This window comes from Schistocerca piceifrons, chromosome 6, assembly GCF_021461385.2.
Source record: "Schistocerca piceifrons isolate TAMUIC-IGC-003096 chromosome 6, iqSchPice1.1, whole genome shotgun sequence".
Lineage (NCBI taxonomy): Eukaryota > Metazoa > Arthropoda > Insecta > Orthoptera > Acrididae > Schistocerca > Schistocerca piceifrons.
The window spans coordinates 95,161,468-95,178,222 of NC_060143.1; the positions used below are offsets into that span (position 1 = coordinate 95,161,468).

Here is a 16,755-nt window from a genome sequence, read left to right on the forward strand (position 1 = left end):
AAGGAAATACAGTGCTAACCTGACTACAGCAGATGTTGAACGTGACTACGATTCATTTCTTGGCACTTTTTGGCCCTGGTCAGCAAACTGCTGAAGGCGGGTCACAGCTCGATTGCTGGAATTGCAGCAATCTCATCCGAAATGTTCTCCTGCAGTTCTCGAAGACTATGAGGATTGTTGCAATACCCTTAGACTTGTGGGCCCCCACACAAAGTAATCGCACACTGACAGATCAGGTGGCTTGGTGGCCAGCTAGGCCATGACCAGACTGACCTTTGCTAACAACTAGGTCATGCGTGAAGAGTGTATAAATATGCTCAATGGTTCAATCAGCTGTAAGGGCAGTTGCTCCATCCTGTTGGAAGTAACTGTAGGTCTTTTTCTCCACTGTTAATGTTGCCACAAATAGTCAGGGCCACTTTTATTTGCCCTACCCTACATCATTTCTGTGTTTTTTGTGAGACATCATTGTTCCAAACCAGGCTGCTAACACTCCACAGGAATGCTTCTGCCAGTCTGCCACATTCACTGATCTCTTTCTCATTTCTTTCATTTTCCTCTATCACACTTCCCCAGTACCAGAAATTTTCCGCCTTCTTCAATTGCTCACTTCTAATCCCTATTCTGCTAGTTGGTCTTCTTTCTTTCTAGTTGTAACCAGGTTCCCACATTTGCTTACATTAAATTTCATCCCATTCTGTCTTTCAGTTTCTTTTTAAGCATCCAGATGTTGCTTCATCTCCTCCTCCCTGTATCCCTATATCATCATCTCATCTGCGGAAACATCTGCTTTCATCTACATCTACATTTACATCTATACTCTGTAAACCACTGTGACTTGCGTGACAGAGGGCACATCCCTTTGCACCAATTGTTAGGGTTTTTCCCCCAGTCCATTCAAATATGGAGAATGGGAATAATGATTGTTCAAAGGCCTCTGTGAATGCAATTATTATTCTAATCCTATCCTCATGATCCCTATGTGAGCAATATGTAGGAGGTTGTAGTATATTCCTAGAGTCATCATTTAAAGACGGTTCTTGAAAGTTTGTTAGCAGACTTTCCCGGGATAGTTTACATCTATCTTCAAAAGTCTTCCAGTTCAATTCCTTCACTATCTCTGTCATGCTCTCCCATGGATTAAACAAATCTGTGACCATTTGTGTTGCCCTTCTCTGTATACCTTCGATATCCTCTGTTGGTCCTATTTAGTATCGGTCCCATACACTTGAGCAATATTCTGAACAGGTCGCACGAGTGATTTGTTAGCAATCTCCTTTGTAGACTGCACATTCCTGGTATTCTATTAAGTCTAACACCAGCTTTACCCACAACTGAGACTATGTGATTATTCCATTTCATATCCCCACAAAGTGTTACACACAAATATTTGTATGAGATTGAAGCATTTCAGGTTGGCTTGTGCTGCGTGGTGGTTTGTTATACTTCATCTCATGCACCAAACACTTCAATAATTTGTCACCTGAATACTCCTTCTGTATACAACAAATGTTGCTTATGGAATATTTGGTCGCCGTTAAGTATTACTGATCAGGCTCCAGCTAGTCTGTGCCCTGAATCTGTGTGCCTTCTTCCTCTAACTTGGTTCAGACTTCGCCTGCTTACAGGCTCCACATAAAGCCGCTGAAAATTAATTTCTCATTCTCATTCACTCTACCACATAAATTAGAAATGAGATTCAATTCACCTTCTTATATATCTTCAAAATTACAACTCAATAGAAGATAAATGAGGACAGCTATCAACTTGTATACTGCATCTCAGTACTAATTACATAACAGATATGATATTTAAACTGATAATTAACAATTACAATACACTTATTATCTCTGACATTTTGTGTTATTGGATTTAATTTAATTCTGTATGTTATTGTGCAAGAAATAGGATGTTGGCAAATCTCCTAAACTCTCATGATCTGGTGCAGACTGCGTTCTTTCCAATCAGGGTGCAGGAGAACAGTAGTACAGCAACAGATAATATTTTTATTCATTCTTCATTACTAGATGGGCAGTCAGTTAGCAAAAGGGTGAAAGGCCTTTCAGACCATGATGCCGCAAATTTTAACACCAAAAGGCTTTTGTGCTCAAACAAATGTTACATATAATTACAAACTATGTAGGAAGGCTAATGCAATGGCAATAGAGAGTTTTTTAAACCTCACTGAGGAACAGTAGTGGAAGGATGTTTATAGTGCCGATAACATATATGACAAATATAATGCTTTCCTTAGCACATTCCACATGCTCTTTGAGAGTTGCTTTCCATTCGAACATAATAAACAGCGTACTAAAAGCAAAAGACAGCCTGGGTGGCTGACTAGTGGGATAAAGATGTCATGTAGAACAAAGTGGGAACTACATCAAAACGTTAAAAGTAGTCACATTCAAGCTACAGTAGCCCATTACAAACAGTATTTTAAGGTGCTTTACAATGTTATTAGGAAAGCAAAGAGTATGTGGTATGCAAATAGAATAGCTAATTCACAGGACAAAATTAAAACCATATGGTCAGTTGTGAAGGAAGTGTCTGGTCAGCAGCACAAGGTCGACGATATAAAGTCAGTTTGTAGTAAAAGTATTTCTGTTACTCATAAGTCAGATATATATGCAGTATTTAATAATCATTTTCTGAGTGTTGCTGGTGAATTAAATAAAAACTTAGATTCTACAGGGTATCATATAATTCTCTTGGAAAATTCCTTTCCGAGATTGATGTTTGAAATACTCCTCTGTGATACTGACATGGGGAAGATTGAATCAATAATTAAATCACTGAAGGCTAAGGACTCTCATGGATATGACTGAGTGCCTAGCAGAATATTAAAGTACTGTGCTCCACATGTTAGCCCTGTACTTAGCCAAATTTCTAATTTTTCCTTTATCGTGAACAATTAAACATACTCAGTAGTAAAGCCACTTTATAAACAGGGAGAAAGGGCTAATGTAGACCTATTTCTATGCCATCAGTCTTTGCTAAAGTAATTGAATAGGCTGTGTATGTAAGATAATTGAGCATTTTCGATTTAAGTAAGGTGTTTGATTGTGTTGATCACAAAATATTGCTCCAGAAGTTGGACCATTATGGAATACGAGGAGCAGCTCACAATTGGTTCACCTCTTACTTCAACAACAGACAGCCAAAGGTCATTATTCACAGTACTGAGAATGTGGGGTTTGAGTGGGGAACAGTCAAATGGGGGACAGTCAAATGGGGGGGGGGGGGGGGGAGGGGGGGGCAGGAATCAGTGTTGGGGCCACTCCTGTTCCTTATTTACATAAATGATATGCTCTCTAGTATTACAGGTAAATCTAAAATACTTCTGTTTGCTGATGAGACTAACTTGGTAGTAAAGGATGTGGTGTGCAACATTGGCTCTGTTTCAAATAGTGCAGTTCATGACACAAGTTCACGGCTTGTAGAAAATAAACTAACACTAAATCACAGTTAAGACTCAGTTTTTGCAGTTTCTAACCCATAATTCAATGAAACCCAACATTTTAATTTCACAGAATGAGCATACGATTCAAACTGAAGAGTTCACATTTCTAGGTGTTCAGATAGGTAGTAAACTGTCGTGGAAAGCCCACGTTCAGGAGCTTGTTCAAAGACTTAACGCTGAAATTTTTACTATTCAAACAGTATCTGAAGTAAGTGATCATTTGACACGAAAAACTCTACCATGCTTATTTTCATTCACTTATGTCATATGGTATTATTTTTGGGGCAACTCTTCCCATTCTCAAAGGATATTTTTGGCTCAGAAACGGGCAATAAGTGGTGTAAGTTGCGAGTGTGTGATAGGTATAACCTAAATTACCCTACACGTGAGCCCTGGGTGATGCTAAACGAGCAACAGTGTCATAGGTGATATACAATATGCCCGGAAACATAACTAATACAGTCCTTTTCAGGATCATCCAACTACAGACGAGAAACACCTAGTTTGTATTATGCAGCTTAATATTGAAGCCATACGCTCTGCCATGTGTGAGTATCTACAGAAACAACTGCATGAACTTAACATTGATGTCAACATTCAAGAAACACATACCAAAGATGAGCAAGATCTTCAGCATAGAGGACGAATACCTGGTTATACACTGGTCGAAGTTATCCACCATCCACAATATGGAATAGCCAATTATGTGAAGTCAGTCCTAAACGGAGTGCATGTAACTGATTCTACAGACATTAACCACATCTACACAATAGTAATCCAGATAAACGACTTAAAAATTGTCAACCTGTACAAGCCTCCAAGTGTGAACTGGACCTCCACAGATCTGCCGGCTTTCGATCAACCTTGTGTATACACTGGAGACTTTAACAGCCATCACATGGACTGGCGGTACGACACCATCGATGTCAATGGGGAGTTACTAGTTCAATGGGCAGAAACTACCAGCATGCACTTGGTCTTTGATGTGAAAGGCAAGGGAACCTTCCACTCGGCATGCTGGAATAAGGATTACAGCCCAGACTTGGTATTTGTATCCAAAGATCAGCTAGATCAACCACTTAACGCCACTCGTACTGTTCTGTCTAACTTCCCAAACTGCCAACACCGTCCTGTTATGACAGAAATTGGTTTAAAAATTCCCCTTGTAAACTTAATGCCCCTACCCAGATGGAATTTTCAACGAGCTAACTGGGATGGATTCTCAAAAGACCTTGACTCCAAAATAGCTGCGAAGAACTTACAGACAACAGCAAACAACTATGATGAATTCATTAGACCAGTTATCAAAGCTGCTAAGTCAAACATTCCTAGGGGTTACAGAAAGGAATATGTGCCTGGCTGGAACCAAGAAAGTGAGACTTTATATCAAGAATACCAAAGTTCTAGAAACCAAATAGTGGGCTCACAGCTACTTCACTCTTTAAACAAGAACAGACAAGAGAAATGGGAAGCAACACTCAAAGAAATGAACTTTGCCAAGTCAAGAAGGAAAGCATGGAGAGTCTTGAATGGGCTAACTGGCAAGCAACACCTCAAAAAGCCATATCCTAAATTGAGTCCCAACCTCATTGCCAACCGGATAGCAGACCTCACAAGGGCAAACTTCCCAGACAATTCAAACTGTCGAAAGTTATAGCCACTCTCAAACCTGGCAAGCCTGAAGACAGCCCTGAAAGCTACCGCCCTACAGCACTGCTCAGTTGTACATTCAAACTTTTGGAACGAGTCGTCCTAACCAGAATAGCATCGTTCATCAAGGCTGCTACCCCTCCTGATCAAGCTGGCTTCAGACAAGGACGCAGCTGCACCAATCAAGTTCTTACCCAAACTACCCATAATGAAGCAGGTTTCCAAGGCCATCTGAAATCAACAGCTCTCTTCATCAACCTGACAGCCGCATATGACACTGTTTGGCGACAGGGCCTGATCTACAAGCTACTGAAAGTTGTAACAAGTCGAGAAATTGTGGATTTGATATACAGCATGCTTAGTGAAAGGCAATTTGAAGTGTTTCTAGGCAGCTCTAAAAGCTACAAACGGAAACTAAATAGTGGACTACCACAGGGATCTTTTTAGCCCCATCACTACTCAATTTATACATTAATGATTTACCAACCACAATATCCACTACATTCATCTATGCTGATGGCATCGCACTGGTAGCACAGAGCAGTAATTTCGAAGATGGTGAATGAATTCTTACGGAATATCTGGAAAAGATGTCAAATTTCTTTAAGACCTGGAGATTGATCCCAAGCACATCAAAAACTGAAGTCTCTTGTTTCCATCTAGCGAATCGTGCTGCGAACTACAAACCAAGAGTTCTGCTCAATGGACAAACATTGAGGTACAATCCTTTGCCAAAATATCTTGGAATCACTCTAGATAGAACCCTGAGCTACAAAGAGCACATCACCAAGTTTTCTCATAAAGTTGCTGCAAGGAACAACATACTACGTAAGCTCAGTGGTACCACCTGGGGAACCTCTGCTGACTGACTGTGTTTTAACTGACATCAGTCTTGTGTAATCTGCTGCCAAGTACTGTGCACCTGTCTGGTTGGGAAGTGTACATGTGAAGAAGGTAGACACAAAACTTAATGACACAATGCGCTGCATTACTGGTTCCATCAAATCAACCCCATGCCACTGGTTACCTGACTGAGTCACATCCCTCCACCTCACTTACGGCAGAAACAAGCTCTACTGAGTGAGGCCAAGAAAATCTCTGCACCACCTTCTCTACCACTGCACCAAGAATTCTGTCATCCGCCACAGCAACTATTGCGATCAAGAAGACCAGCAAGTATCACTGCAGGACAACTCATCACGGATGGTTTTGATCTAAATGAAAGCTGGAAGCATGAATGGTCAACAAAAACACTGGGAACAAGAGCCCATCATCTTGATCCCACAAAGAAGCCAAAAGGTTTTGACCTACCAAGGAAACTTTGGTGCTGCTTCAACAGGTTAAGGACTGGAAATGGTTGTTTAGCTACTTCAGGTACAAATGGGGCTGGATCAGTTCACCAATGTGTGAATGTAATCAAGAAGAGGAGACAGTTGAACATTTAATCCAACACTGTCCACTTCATTCATACCCTGGAATTCCCGATGACTTGTTCACTCTCACACCCAGCTTAATTAACTGGTTGAAAAACACGGACTTTAAGGTTTAATCTTGTCTTATATGTATATTGTATAAAATCATTTGCCTTATATCAACTGTACATTGTATAAAATCACCATATGATTAAATAAATAAATCTTCAACACCGCCTGCTCCATGAACTCCTATCTCCGTCTCAGCAAGTAGGGTCATCTGACTGATACACACTTCTGTATAGTCCCTGATCATTTGCTCTGGTATCAGCACCTACAATTTAAAACACTTCCCAACAGTGTGGTGCTCACAACTTATCACTTATCGACTGGTCTTAGTCACAAACATCTTTTCTCTGACATATGTATTTAAGGACCCCTCATTCAAGGAATGGGATGTATCACTACAAGTTGGCTGATTTCAACAATGTCTCATTGATATTATAGTCATAGGACACTACATTTTTTTCATTTGGTGAAGTGTACAATTTTACATTTCTTAACATTTAAAGCAAGTTGCCAATCTTTGCACCACTTTGAAATCTGATCAAGATCTGACTGATTATTTATGCAGCTTCATTCAGATAGTACTTTATTACAGATAAATGCATCATCTGGAAAAAGTCTTAGGGTACTATTAATGTTGTCTGTGTGGTGCAAGATTATGTGTGGACTTAAAAAATGCAATAAGAATATTGTGTAAGGTCAATAACACCACATATATTGTAGAGGACTCTCCAAAGATCTTAGTATTCTTACATTCGCTTTGTTGTTAACAATGGAAAGTCTGTATCAGTTGAGCAGTGATTTATACAACCAAAATAAAAGAACCAAAAACCATATTTATACAGACTTTACCTCGAGGGAGTTGTAGAGAGTAAAAATTTTTAGGACTAGACAGAGACTGGAATACATCCAACAAGTAAACAATGATGTTGAGCATAACAGCTATGCTGAGATGAAGACGTTAGCAAACAAGAGGACTAATTTGAAGGGGTGGGGGTGGGGGGGGGGGGATTATAAAAAGCATGGGAAATACTCAAAGGTGGGTCCTTTGCTCTGGTACTGCACTGCTGTACTCTCAACAAGTTTCCATTACTCATAAAGTAAGAAGTAAGGATGCTCAGTAGTTTAGAGCAAAGATTAGGTCCTTCCCCTACAAATTATCTATTTAAATTCTAAGATTTACAAAAATATGGAAGAGAGAGATTGTTGCTCACCACATAGAGGAGGCACTGAGTTGCACAGGCACAATGAGAAAGACTGCTGAAGTAATAACCGAAACAGGAAACACACAATTCTTCTACTGTTATAAATGTTTATAACTCACTTTTGGTGTGTGTCTGTGATGGGTTGGTTGGTTTGGGGAGTAAAGGGGCTAAACTGCTGGGTTATCAGTCCAGTGTCTGTGTGGTTGTGTGTGTACATGTGTTACTAGATAAAGAATTAGTGCTCAAAACCTAGTGCGAATGCAGTGTTTGGTTACGTGTTTCTGTAGTTCTTGCATCAATATGGGTGGTTGGCTTTCCATTATTTTATGTATTGCTCTTTTTATGGTAAACTGTACAAAATGGTTTTCAGTACTGTTTATATTAAACAAACAAGTGCATTTTTTTAAACAATGTTACCATCACACCACAACCTATACCTTATTCTACATTTCAACATAATTTTCACCAATTTTACGTAACTCACTATAACAAAAAACAACCTCCTGAATTGCAATATCATAAAAATCTGCCACCTGACCATGGCTGCAGGGTTGTTTTGACATCATCATTATTATCATGGTGCTGAGCATTCATATTTGTCCCCCCCCCCCATGCACCACCACAAAAAAGCAGGAATTGATAGTAATCACTGAGCATATCATAGCTGAGCATTCAAATTTGTCTCCTCCCTCCCCCCCCCCCCCCTCCCTCCCTGGGCACCTCCACAAAACAGCAGGAATTGGTAGTAATCACTGAGCACCAGATAAAAGCTTTGCAAAGGATAAAATGAGTTGTTCCCAGTCATAAAACGCAATGAGGTATTGGCTCATGGTGCAGTATGTGGATGCACATTGTCACAAAGCAACAAAAGCCACTTACTAAGCTTGAACTCCCAACTTTCAATAGTTTAAATGTTCTGTAAGAATTTTACAAAGCGCATCTCTTGAAACTTGAGGAAAATCATTAAATAAAGACTAAATCAGGAAGTGTCCAATTTCTTGGACTTTTGCACATGCCCATTTCGCACTTCACCATGGATGTAAGTAAATGCTTAAAATGGCTCATTCAAATATCTTACCATTCCACTACTGATTTTTTCCCAAAAACTTCATTAATTTGCCGATGAACTTTAACAGCTTCCACATCTTTTGTAATCAGAAAACTAATCACTGAGCATATTTCACACTTGATAGGATTTCGGTTAATTGAAGTTCGTTGAAATTTCTCTAGGTGTTTCATAGTAAAGATGACTTATCAATTCCCTCCCCCTTCTCCGATATCCATCCCCACTCCAAGGAATGCTAGGTTGTTCAGTCACTACAGTTTTCCTTATTTTTTTATCCAGGGAGTGGGTTATTAGGGTACCAACTTTGGCTAAAATCACTCCAAGTGTTATAGAGTTATGTATGTTACATGTCACTCCTTCCTTGCACTCACTCACGCCTAGAGATTAAATGTTATTTTATTTAATCGTATGGTGATTTTATACAATATACAGTTGATATAAGGCAAATGATTTTATACAATATACATATGATATAAGACAAGATTAAACCTTAAAGTCCATGTTTTTCAACCAGTTAATTAAGCTGGGTGCGAGAGTGAACAAGTCATCGGGAATTCCAGGGTATGAATGAAGTGGACAGCATTGGACTAAATGTTCAATTGTCTGCTCTTCTTGATTACATTCACACACTGGTGAACTGATCCAGCCCCATTTGTACCTGAAGTAGCTACAACAACCATGTCCAGGCCTTAACCTGTTGAGGTGGCACCAAAGTTTACTCGGTAGGTCAAAACCTTTTGGCTTCTTTGTGGGATCAAGGTGATGGGCTCTTGCTCCCAATGTTTTTGCTGACCATTCATGCTTCCAGCTTTCATTTAGATCAAAACCATCCGTGATGAGTTGTCCTGCAGTGATACTTGCTGGTCTTCTTGATCGCAATCGTTGCTGTGGTGGATGACAGAATTCCTGGTGCAGTGGAGAGAAGGTGATGCAGAGATTTTCTTGGCCTCCCTCAGTAGAGCTTGCTTCCACCTTAAGTTAGGTGGAGGGATGTGACTCGGTACAGTTAACCAGTGGCATGGGGTTGATTTGATGGAACCAGTAATGCAGCGCATTGTGTCATTAAGTTTTGTGTCTACCTTCTTCACATGTACACTTCCCAACCAGACAGGTGCACAGTACTCGGCAGCAGAGTACACAAGACTGATACCAGTTAAACGCAGACAGTCAGCAGGGGTTCCCCAGGTGGTAACACAGAGCTTATGTAGTGTGTTGTTCCTTGCAGCAACTTTATGAGAAAGCTTGGTGAAGTGCTCTTTGTAGCTCAGGGTTTATCTAGAGTGATTCCAAGATATTTTGGCAAAGGATTGTACCTTAATGTTTGTCCATTGAGCAGAACTCTTGGTTTGTAGTTCGCAGCACGATTCGCTAGATGGAAGCAAGAGACTTCAGTTTTGTTATCAGAACTGACTGATCGGTCCATAAATCCTATGGATTCAACATAAGATAGTTTTATTCTTTATGTTTTTTGTATGTCAACCCACTAATACCCCAGCCCAGAGCTAAGGGTACCAAGTGTCCCATTTACACTATCTTTGCCAGAAACATCCAGGACAGGTGTTTTTATCCTGAGTTTGCAGTACTAAAAAGGAACAAATATTTTTATGTTACCTAGTATGTGTGTGTTCTTGAAATGACCTTAACCATGATTCCATGCAAACACACTAGGTGGCAGGGCTGTGCTTAGCAACACACTGCTCTGGTTCGTGGCACATTAGTTATGGTGACACACTACATGCTGACTGAGACCAAAGAGTGAACATTAAATTCTGTGTTAAGCTCAAGAAAACCCCTTTTTAAATGTGGACAGTGATTAAGCAAGCATACGCAGACAAGGCACTTTCAACGAAATGTTTTGTGAAGGCGGAAATTCAGTGCAACACAAACCCAGAGTTGTTGGACATCTACATTATAGATTGATGCAAACGTGTTACTGCAAGAAGGTCATCATATAACTGTGTGTGCAATATTGGAAGAACTGAATTTCAATTGTGATGTGTATCATAAGATTTTACACGAAGATTCAGGGAACAGAAACTTACTGCAAAACTCATCCCTCACAGGCTAGCAGATGAACAGAAGGATGAAAGGTGAAGAATTTCTGCTGAACTACTGGATAGAGCCATATGTGATTCCACATTTCTGTCAAAGATTATTACTGGGGATGAAAGTTGGTGCTACCAGTATGATCCACACAGTAAGCATCAAAGTGCTAAATGGCAGAGTCCTGGATCACCAGCCTTGAAAAAAGACATATGACATCCTTCGAGAATAAGGAAAATGTTGATTGAATTCTTTGAGAGTAAAGGATTAGTTCACCATGGGTGTGTTCTTCCTGGTCAAACAGTGAACCACCACACACTTTACATCTATTAAGTCTTGTAACGTTTACAACAAGCAATTCGACACTGCCACCCTGATTTGCAGTGTTCTCACAACTGGTCCTTACTGCACGACCCCATACTGCTTTATCTGTTAATGAGTATCTGGCCAAACATTCTGTTATTGCCATTTCACATCCGCCACACTCCCCCGACGTCTCGCCTTGCATTTTTTCTTGGTTTTGTGAGTGAAAAGACGACTGAAAGGAAAGGTTCGTAAAGACATCACAGACAACTGAGCTTACAAGTATTGCAGTTGAAAAGTTCCCTGCTTCCTTCCAAGACCTCCAGAAACATTGGCAATTGTGTATAGATAGCTAAGGGGACTACTTTGATAAGTGCTAGGAACATTACTTGGTAAGAGCAATTTTCCATTTTTTAAAAACACTGTCATGGAGCTTTTCTAAAAAAGGGAGTACATACCAGCTTTTTACAAAATAGAAGAGTAAAAATTACTGTATTAAAATTATCGGAGTAAGCACAAGTAATTATATGCAATTAAATGAGTTACCTATTTTTGTAGTCTGCAGTAGCTTTTTCTTTTTGTTAACATATGATTTCACTTGTTACACACCACTGAAGGTTCATAAATGGAGCATGAGTAATGAGTGAATTGAAAGCATCCACTGTTCAATTCCTTACATTCTATGACTTACCCTTCTAAATGTAGACGGCGTCCGAAATGCATAATACTGAGCTAATGAGCAGAAATCATTGACATCATCTGCCTCTAAAGCACATGGCATTGATGACAGAATATCTATAATTTCTTGTTTGTTACTGTTTTTCAGTCCAATTATCTGAGACCTGAAACAAATAAAGGAAACAAGATTACATCACACACACTACAAATTGTCTACAATTAAGGGTGCTGCTAATCGAGATGTTGATCATGATTCTTATTTAAATAATATCCAATTTTTATGGTTCAAATATGATGTGTGTATTTAATGTAATGAATGGTCTAGTAGTATTATGGAGACTTTTATGCAAACAATAAATCATCTGGAAAACAAAAGCAATCTTCTTTGTGTAACATTCAGCAAAAAAGTTACTAGTTTTTCCTTAATTTACAGGTAAACAGACACTAGGTGTAAAGTACTTTATTATAACAGACATATGATTAACACTGTTTACAAGGATGCAGCTTTTATAGCTTGCTTATTCAATTTATATTTTCTGTTTTCACTTATGTTTCACCCTGCTTAGCCATTTGTCTTCAACACAAGAGAAATCAGAAAAAGATACCTACTTAACATCTTTCATTCCTACAATAATGGAAAGTCACAGATAGCGTATTATCATTTAGCTCATCCCTGTTCCCACAAATAAACAAAATAGCCCCTCCATCTCCAACTAGGCCTGAAACAAATACACTTAGGAAGATGCGTAACATTGCGCTGCCTGATTATAACAGCACACAGATGATGATAAATTCAAATCTAGTAATCAGTATCTCCAGCATACTGGAGTTAGAATGGGTCTGCAACTATTTTGTGATTCCAATTAACTATTATGAAAATCATCTTATATTGCACAGGAACAACATTTATTTATTAACTGAGTGATGAAAAACAGTCTGAAACCTGTCATCAATAAATAAATAAATATATATTATATATAAAAACAAAGATGAGGTGACTTACCGAACGAAAGCGCTGGCAGGTCGATAGACACACAAACAAACACAAACATACGCACAAAATTCAAGCTTTCGCAACAAACTGTTGCCTCATCAGGAAAGAGGGAAGGAGAGGGGAAGACGAAAGGAAGTGGGTTTTAAGGGAGAGGGTAAGGAGTCATTCCAATCCTGGGAGCGGAAAGACTTACCTTAGGGGGAAAAAAGGACAGGTATACACTCGCACACACGCACATATCCATCCACACATACAGACACAAGCAGACATATTGGTCTTTAAATATGTCTGCTTGTGTCTGTATGTGTGGATGGATATGTGCGTGTGTGCGAGTGTATACCTGTCCTTTTTTCCCCCTAAGGTAAGTCTTTCCGCTCCCGGGATTGGAATGACTCCTTACCCTCTCCCTTAAAACCCACTTCCTTTCGTCTTCCCCTCTCCTTCCCTCTTTCCTGATGAGGCAACAGTTTGTTGTGAAAGCTTGAATTTTGTGTGTATGTTTGTGTTTGTTTGTGTGTCTATCGACCTGCCAGCGCTTTCGTTCGGTAAGTCACCTCATCTTTGTTTTTATATATAATTTTTCCCACGTGGAATGTTTCCTTCTATTATATAAATATATATATATATAAATATAATAGAGGGAAACATTCCAAGTGGGAAAAATATATCTAAAAACAAAGATGATGAAACTTATCAAACAAAAGCGCTGGCAGGTCGATAGACACACAAACAAACACAAACATACACACAAAATTCAAGCTTTCGCAACAAACGGTTGCTTCATCAGGAAAGAGGGAAGGAGAGGGAAAGACGAAAGGATGTGGGTTTTAAGGGAGAGGGTAATAAGGAGTCATTCCAATCCCGGGAGCGGAAAGACTTACCTTAGGGGGAAAAAAGGACAGGTATACACTCGCACACACACACATATCCATCCGCACATACACAGACACAAGCAGACATTTGACAAATGCACCCTCCCCACCACCACCTACTCCAGTCCTGTAACCCGGAAGGTGTACACGATCAAAGGCAGAGCCACGTGTGAAAGCACCCACGTGATCTACCAAGTGACCTGCCTACACTGTGATGCATTCTATGTGGGAATGACCAGCAACAAACTGTCCATTCGCATGAATGGACACAGGCAGACAGTGTTTGTTGGTAATGAGGATCACCCTGTGGCTAAACATGCCTTGGTGCACGGCCAGCACATCTTGGCGCAGTGTTACACCGTCCGGGTTATCTGGATACTTCCCACTAACACCAACCTATCCGAACTCCGGAGATGGGAACTTGCTCTTCAATACATCCTCTCTTCCCGTTATCCACCAGGCCTCAATCTCCGCTAATTTCAAGTTGCCGCCACTCATACCTCACCTGTCATTCAACAACATCTTTGCCTCTGCACTTCTGCCTCGACTGACATCTCTGCCCAAACTCTTTGTCTTTAAATATATCTGCTTGTGTCTGTATATGTGTGGATGGATATGTGTGTGTGTGCGAGTGTATACCCGTCCTTTTTTCCCCCTAAGGTAAGTCTTTCAGCTCCCGGGATTGGAATGACTCCTTACCCTCTCCCTTAAAACCCACATCCTTTCATCTTTCCCTCTCCTTCCCTCTTTCCTGATGAGGCAACAGTTTGTTGCGAAAGCTTGAATTTTGTGTGTATGTTTGTGTGTCTGTCGACCTGCCAGCACTTTCATTTGGTAAGTCACATCATCTTTGTTTTTAGATATAAATAAATATATAGATAGATAAATGTTCTTCCTGTTTACTGTAAAGAAGTTATGTCAAATTGCAGACAGACACAACTAAAAGACACTCACACAAAGCTTTCGGGTACAGCCTTTGACAGACACACACACACACACACACACACACACACACACACACACACACACACACACACACAAAACGGCCAACTCCAGCATCTCAGGGTAGAATACCATTCTGGCCTGATATGCTGGAGATGGAAGTCGTGTGTGTGTGTGTGTGTGTGTGTGTGTGTGTGTGTGTGTGTGTGTGTGTGTGTTTTAGTGACAAAGACTGTGGCCAAAAGCTTTATGTGAGTGTCTTAATTGTGCCTGTCTGCAACTTGACATGTATTCTTTGCGGTAAGTAGGAATCTGTCTTTTCCTACCATGTTGATATTCCTACCAGGAGTTCCACTGTTTCATTAATGTTCTTCCAGTGCAATGTAAGATGGTTTTCGTAACTGTCATCAAATCTATTAAAGTGAACGAAAATTTTCTAACAGTATGTCAAAACACAGAGAGGAAAAGTTGACCAGCAAAACCAGATCCATTATATTTACTTATAGATGCACTGCATACTCCACCAGTAGACATCAGTTTTGTAAACCAAATGTTATCGAGAAATCATTAGATCACTGAAAATGGATGTAATTCAAATCTGTAACAGCAGCAGTGAAATTGCCAGGTAGAAGACATACTGTCTGGTGGATTACAGTGATAGCAGTTTCTTTCTAGGACCACACCTATTTTCTGAGGAAATTAATCCACTCTGTATGACTCTTCAGTTTAAGAAAATATGTGTTTCATCATCCTACTATTCTCAGAAATATCACATTGTAGCTGCTAGTGTACAATTTCATAAACACCATTAGGAGCAAGGGCAGTCACGTTGTTCACGAAGTACTGATTAATATAGTAGTTTGGTTTCTGCGAACCAAGAATTCAAAAATTCCTACTCAGCGCCCGTAACTTAAAGCTCTACTGTATAACTATCAGATGATCAGGAAACTTAAAAACTGTCGAAGCTTGATGATCATTTTCTCAATGATATTCTATGAACTGTGCCAGTGTTTGAAACTGGCAGTCAATCAGAGCTTACAGGAAACCACACAAGTAGCTGTAGGTAAATCACAACTCGGGTTTCTACGCCGAATGCTGAATGGCCTCGGGATCGTGAGCTAAACCATCAGAGTCTTTGGGTAGAAATTATCTACACATAAATGTCAGCAGGGGAGATTTGGAATCAACAAGTAAACTCGTGCATACACGACTCTTACCACATGCTTTGCAACTTGCAGCCACAAGGGGCAATACCTTATCAAAGGATGAGTCCTCCGATTTCATTGACGTATGGTATTTTCTGTGGAGATGATTTGGCATTACAGCCTGGCTTCATAGACCAAGGGACTGCACCACTGTCATTGCCACCATTCAACCCATCACCTCTACTGCTGATGCCAGCTGATATTGAGCTGCTCGTGAACCTCAAGGACAAAGGTAGTGTGGCATTCCCTTAATTGGGCTGGGACATAACAACCAACTGCTCCACATTACTGTCCAATGAGCACAAAATTTTGTACTTGAAGCAGTATGTGCCAATTCTAGGGGCGAGTGGTTCTTATGCTCTGGTCTGACAGTCACTTAAATAACCTGCTGGAAATTATGGAGCCTAACATGCACCGAGCGAGGTGGCACAGTGTTTAGTACACTGGACTCACATTCAGGACGACAATGGTCCAATTCTGCGTCTGGCCATCCTGATTTAGGTTTTCCGTGATTTCCCTAAATTGCTTCAGGTGAATGCCGGGATGGTTCCTTTGAAAGCGCACGGCCGACTTCCTTCCCCAGCCTTCCCTAATCTGATGAGACTGATGACCTCGCTGTTTGGTCTCTTCCTATAAATCAACCCAACCTTAAATGCAAGCAATACCAAAAGTTTGTGTGTACTCTTGGAAGATGAAAACTAATGTTAGGTAAGTGGTGTTACAAACACAAAAACACCTTCAGACAACAATAACAACATGGATTACTCAAGTGAGAGTAAATGGACGTAAATACCATTTCCCATTTACAGACTTTCACTGGCTGTCTTCAAAGTGCTACATAATTACTGTGTTTGCA

The 16,755-nt window shown here is 40.1% G+C and overlaps 1 protein-coding gene across 1 annotated transcript in view; it reads right to left on the minus strand.

Annotated features, from left to right (window-relative positions):
• The window catches only part of LOC124802789 (TBC1 domain family member 23), a 234,115-nt gene that overhangs the window by 136,253 nt on the left and 81,107 nt on the right, over positions 1–16,755 (minus strand). The window contains exon 6 of the mRNA XM_047263790.1: positions 11,900–12,050. Within this exon, the coding sequence (XP_047119746.1) occupies positions 11,900–12,050 (151 nt within the window). The remainder of the gene's footprint in view (positions 1–11,899; positions 12,051–16,755) is intronic.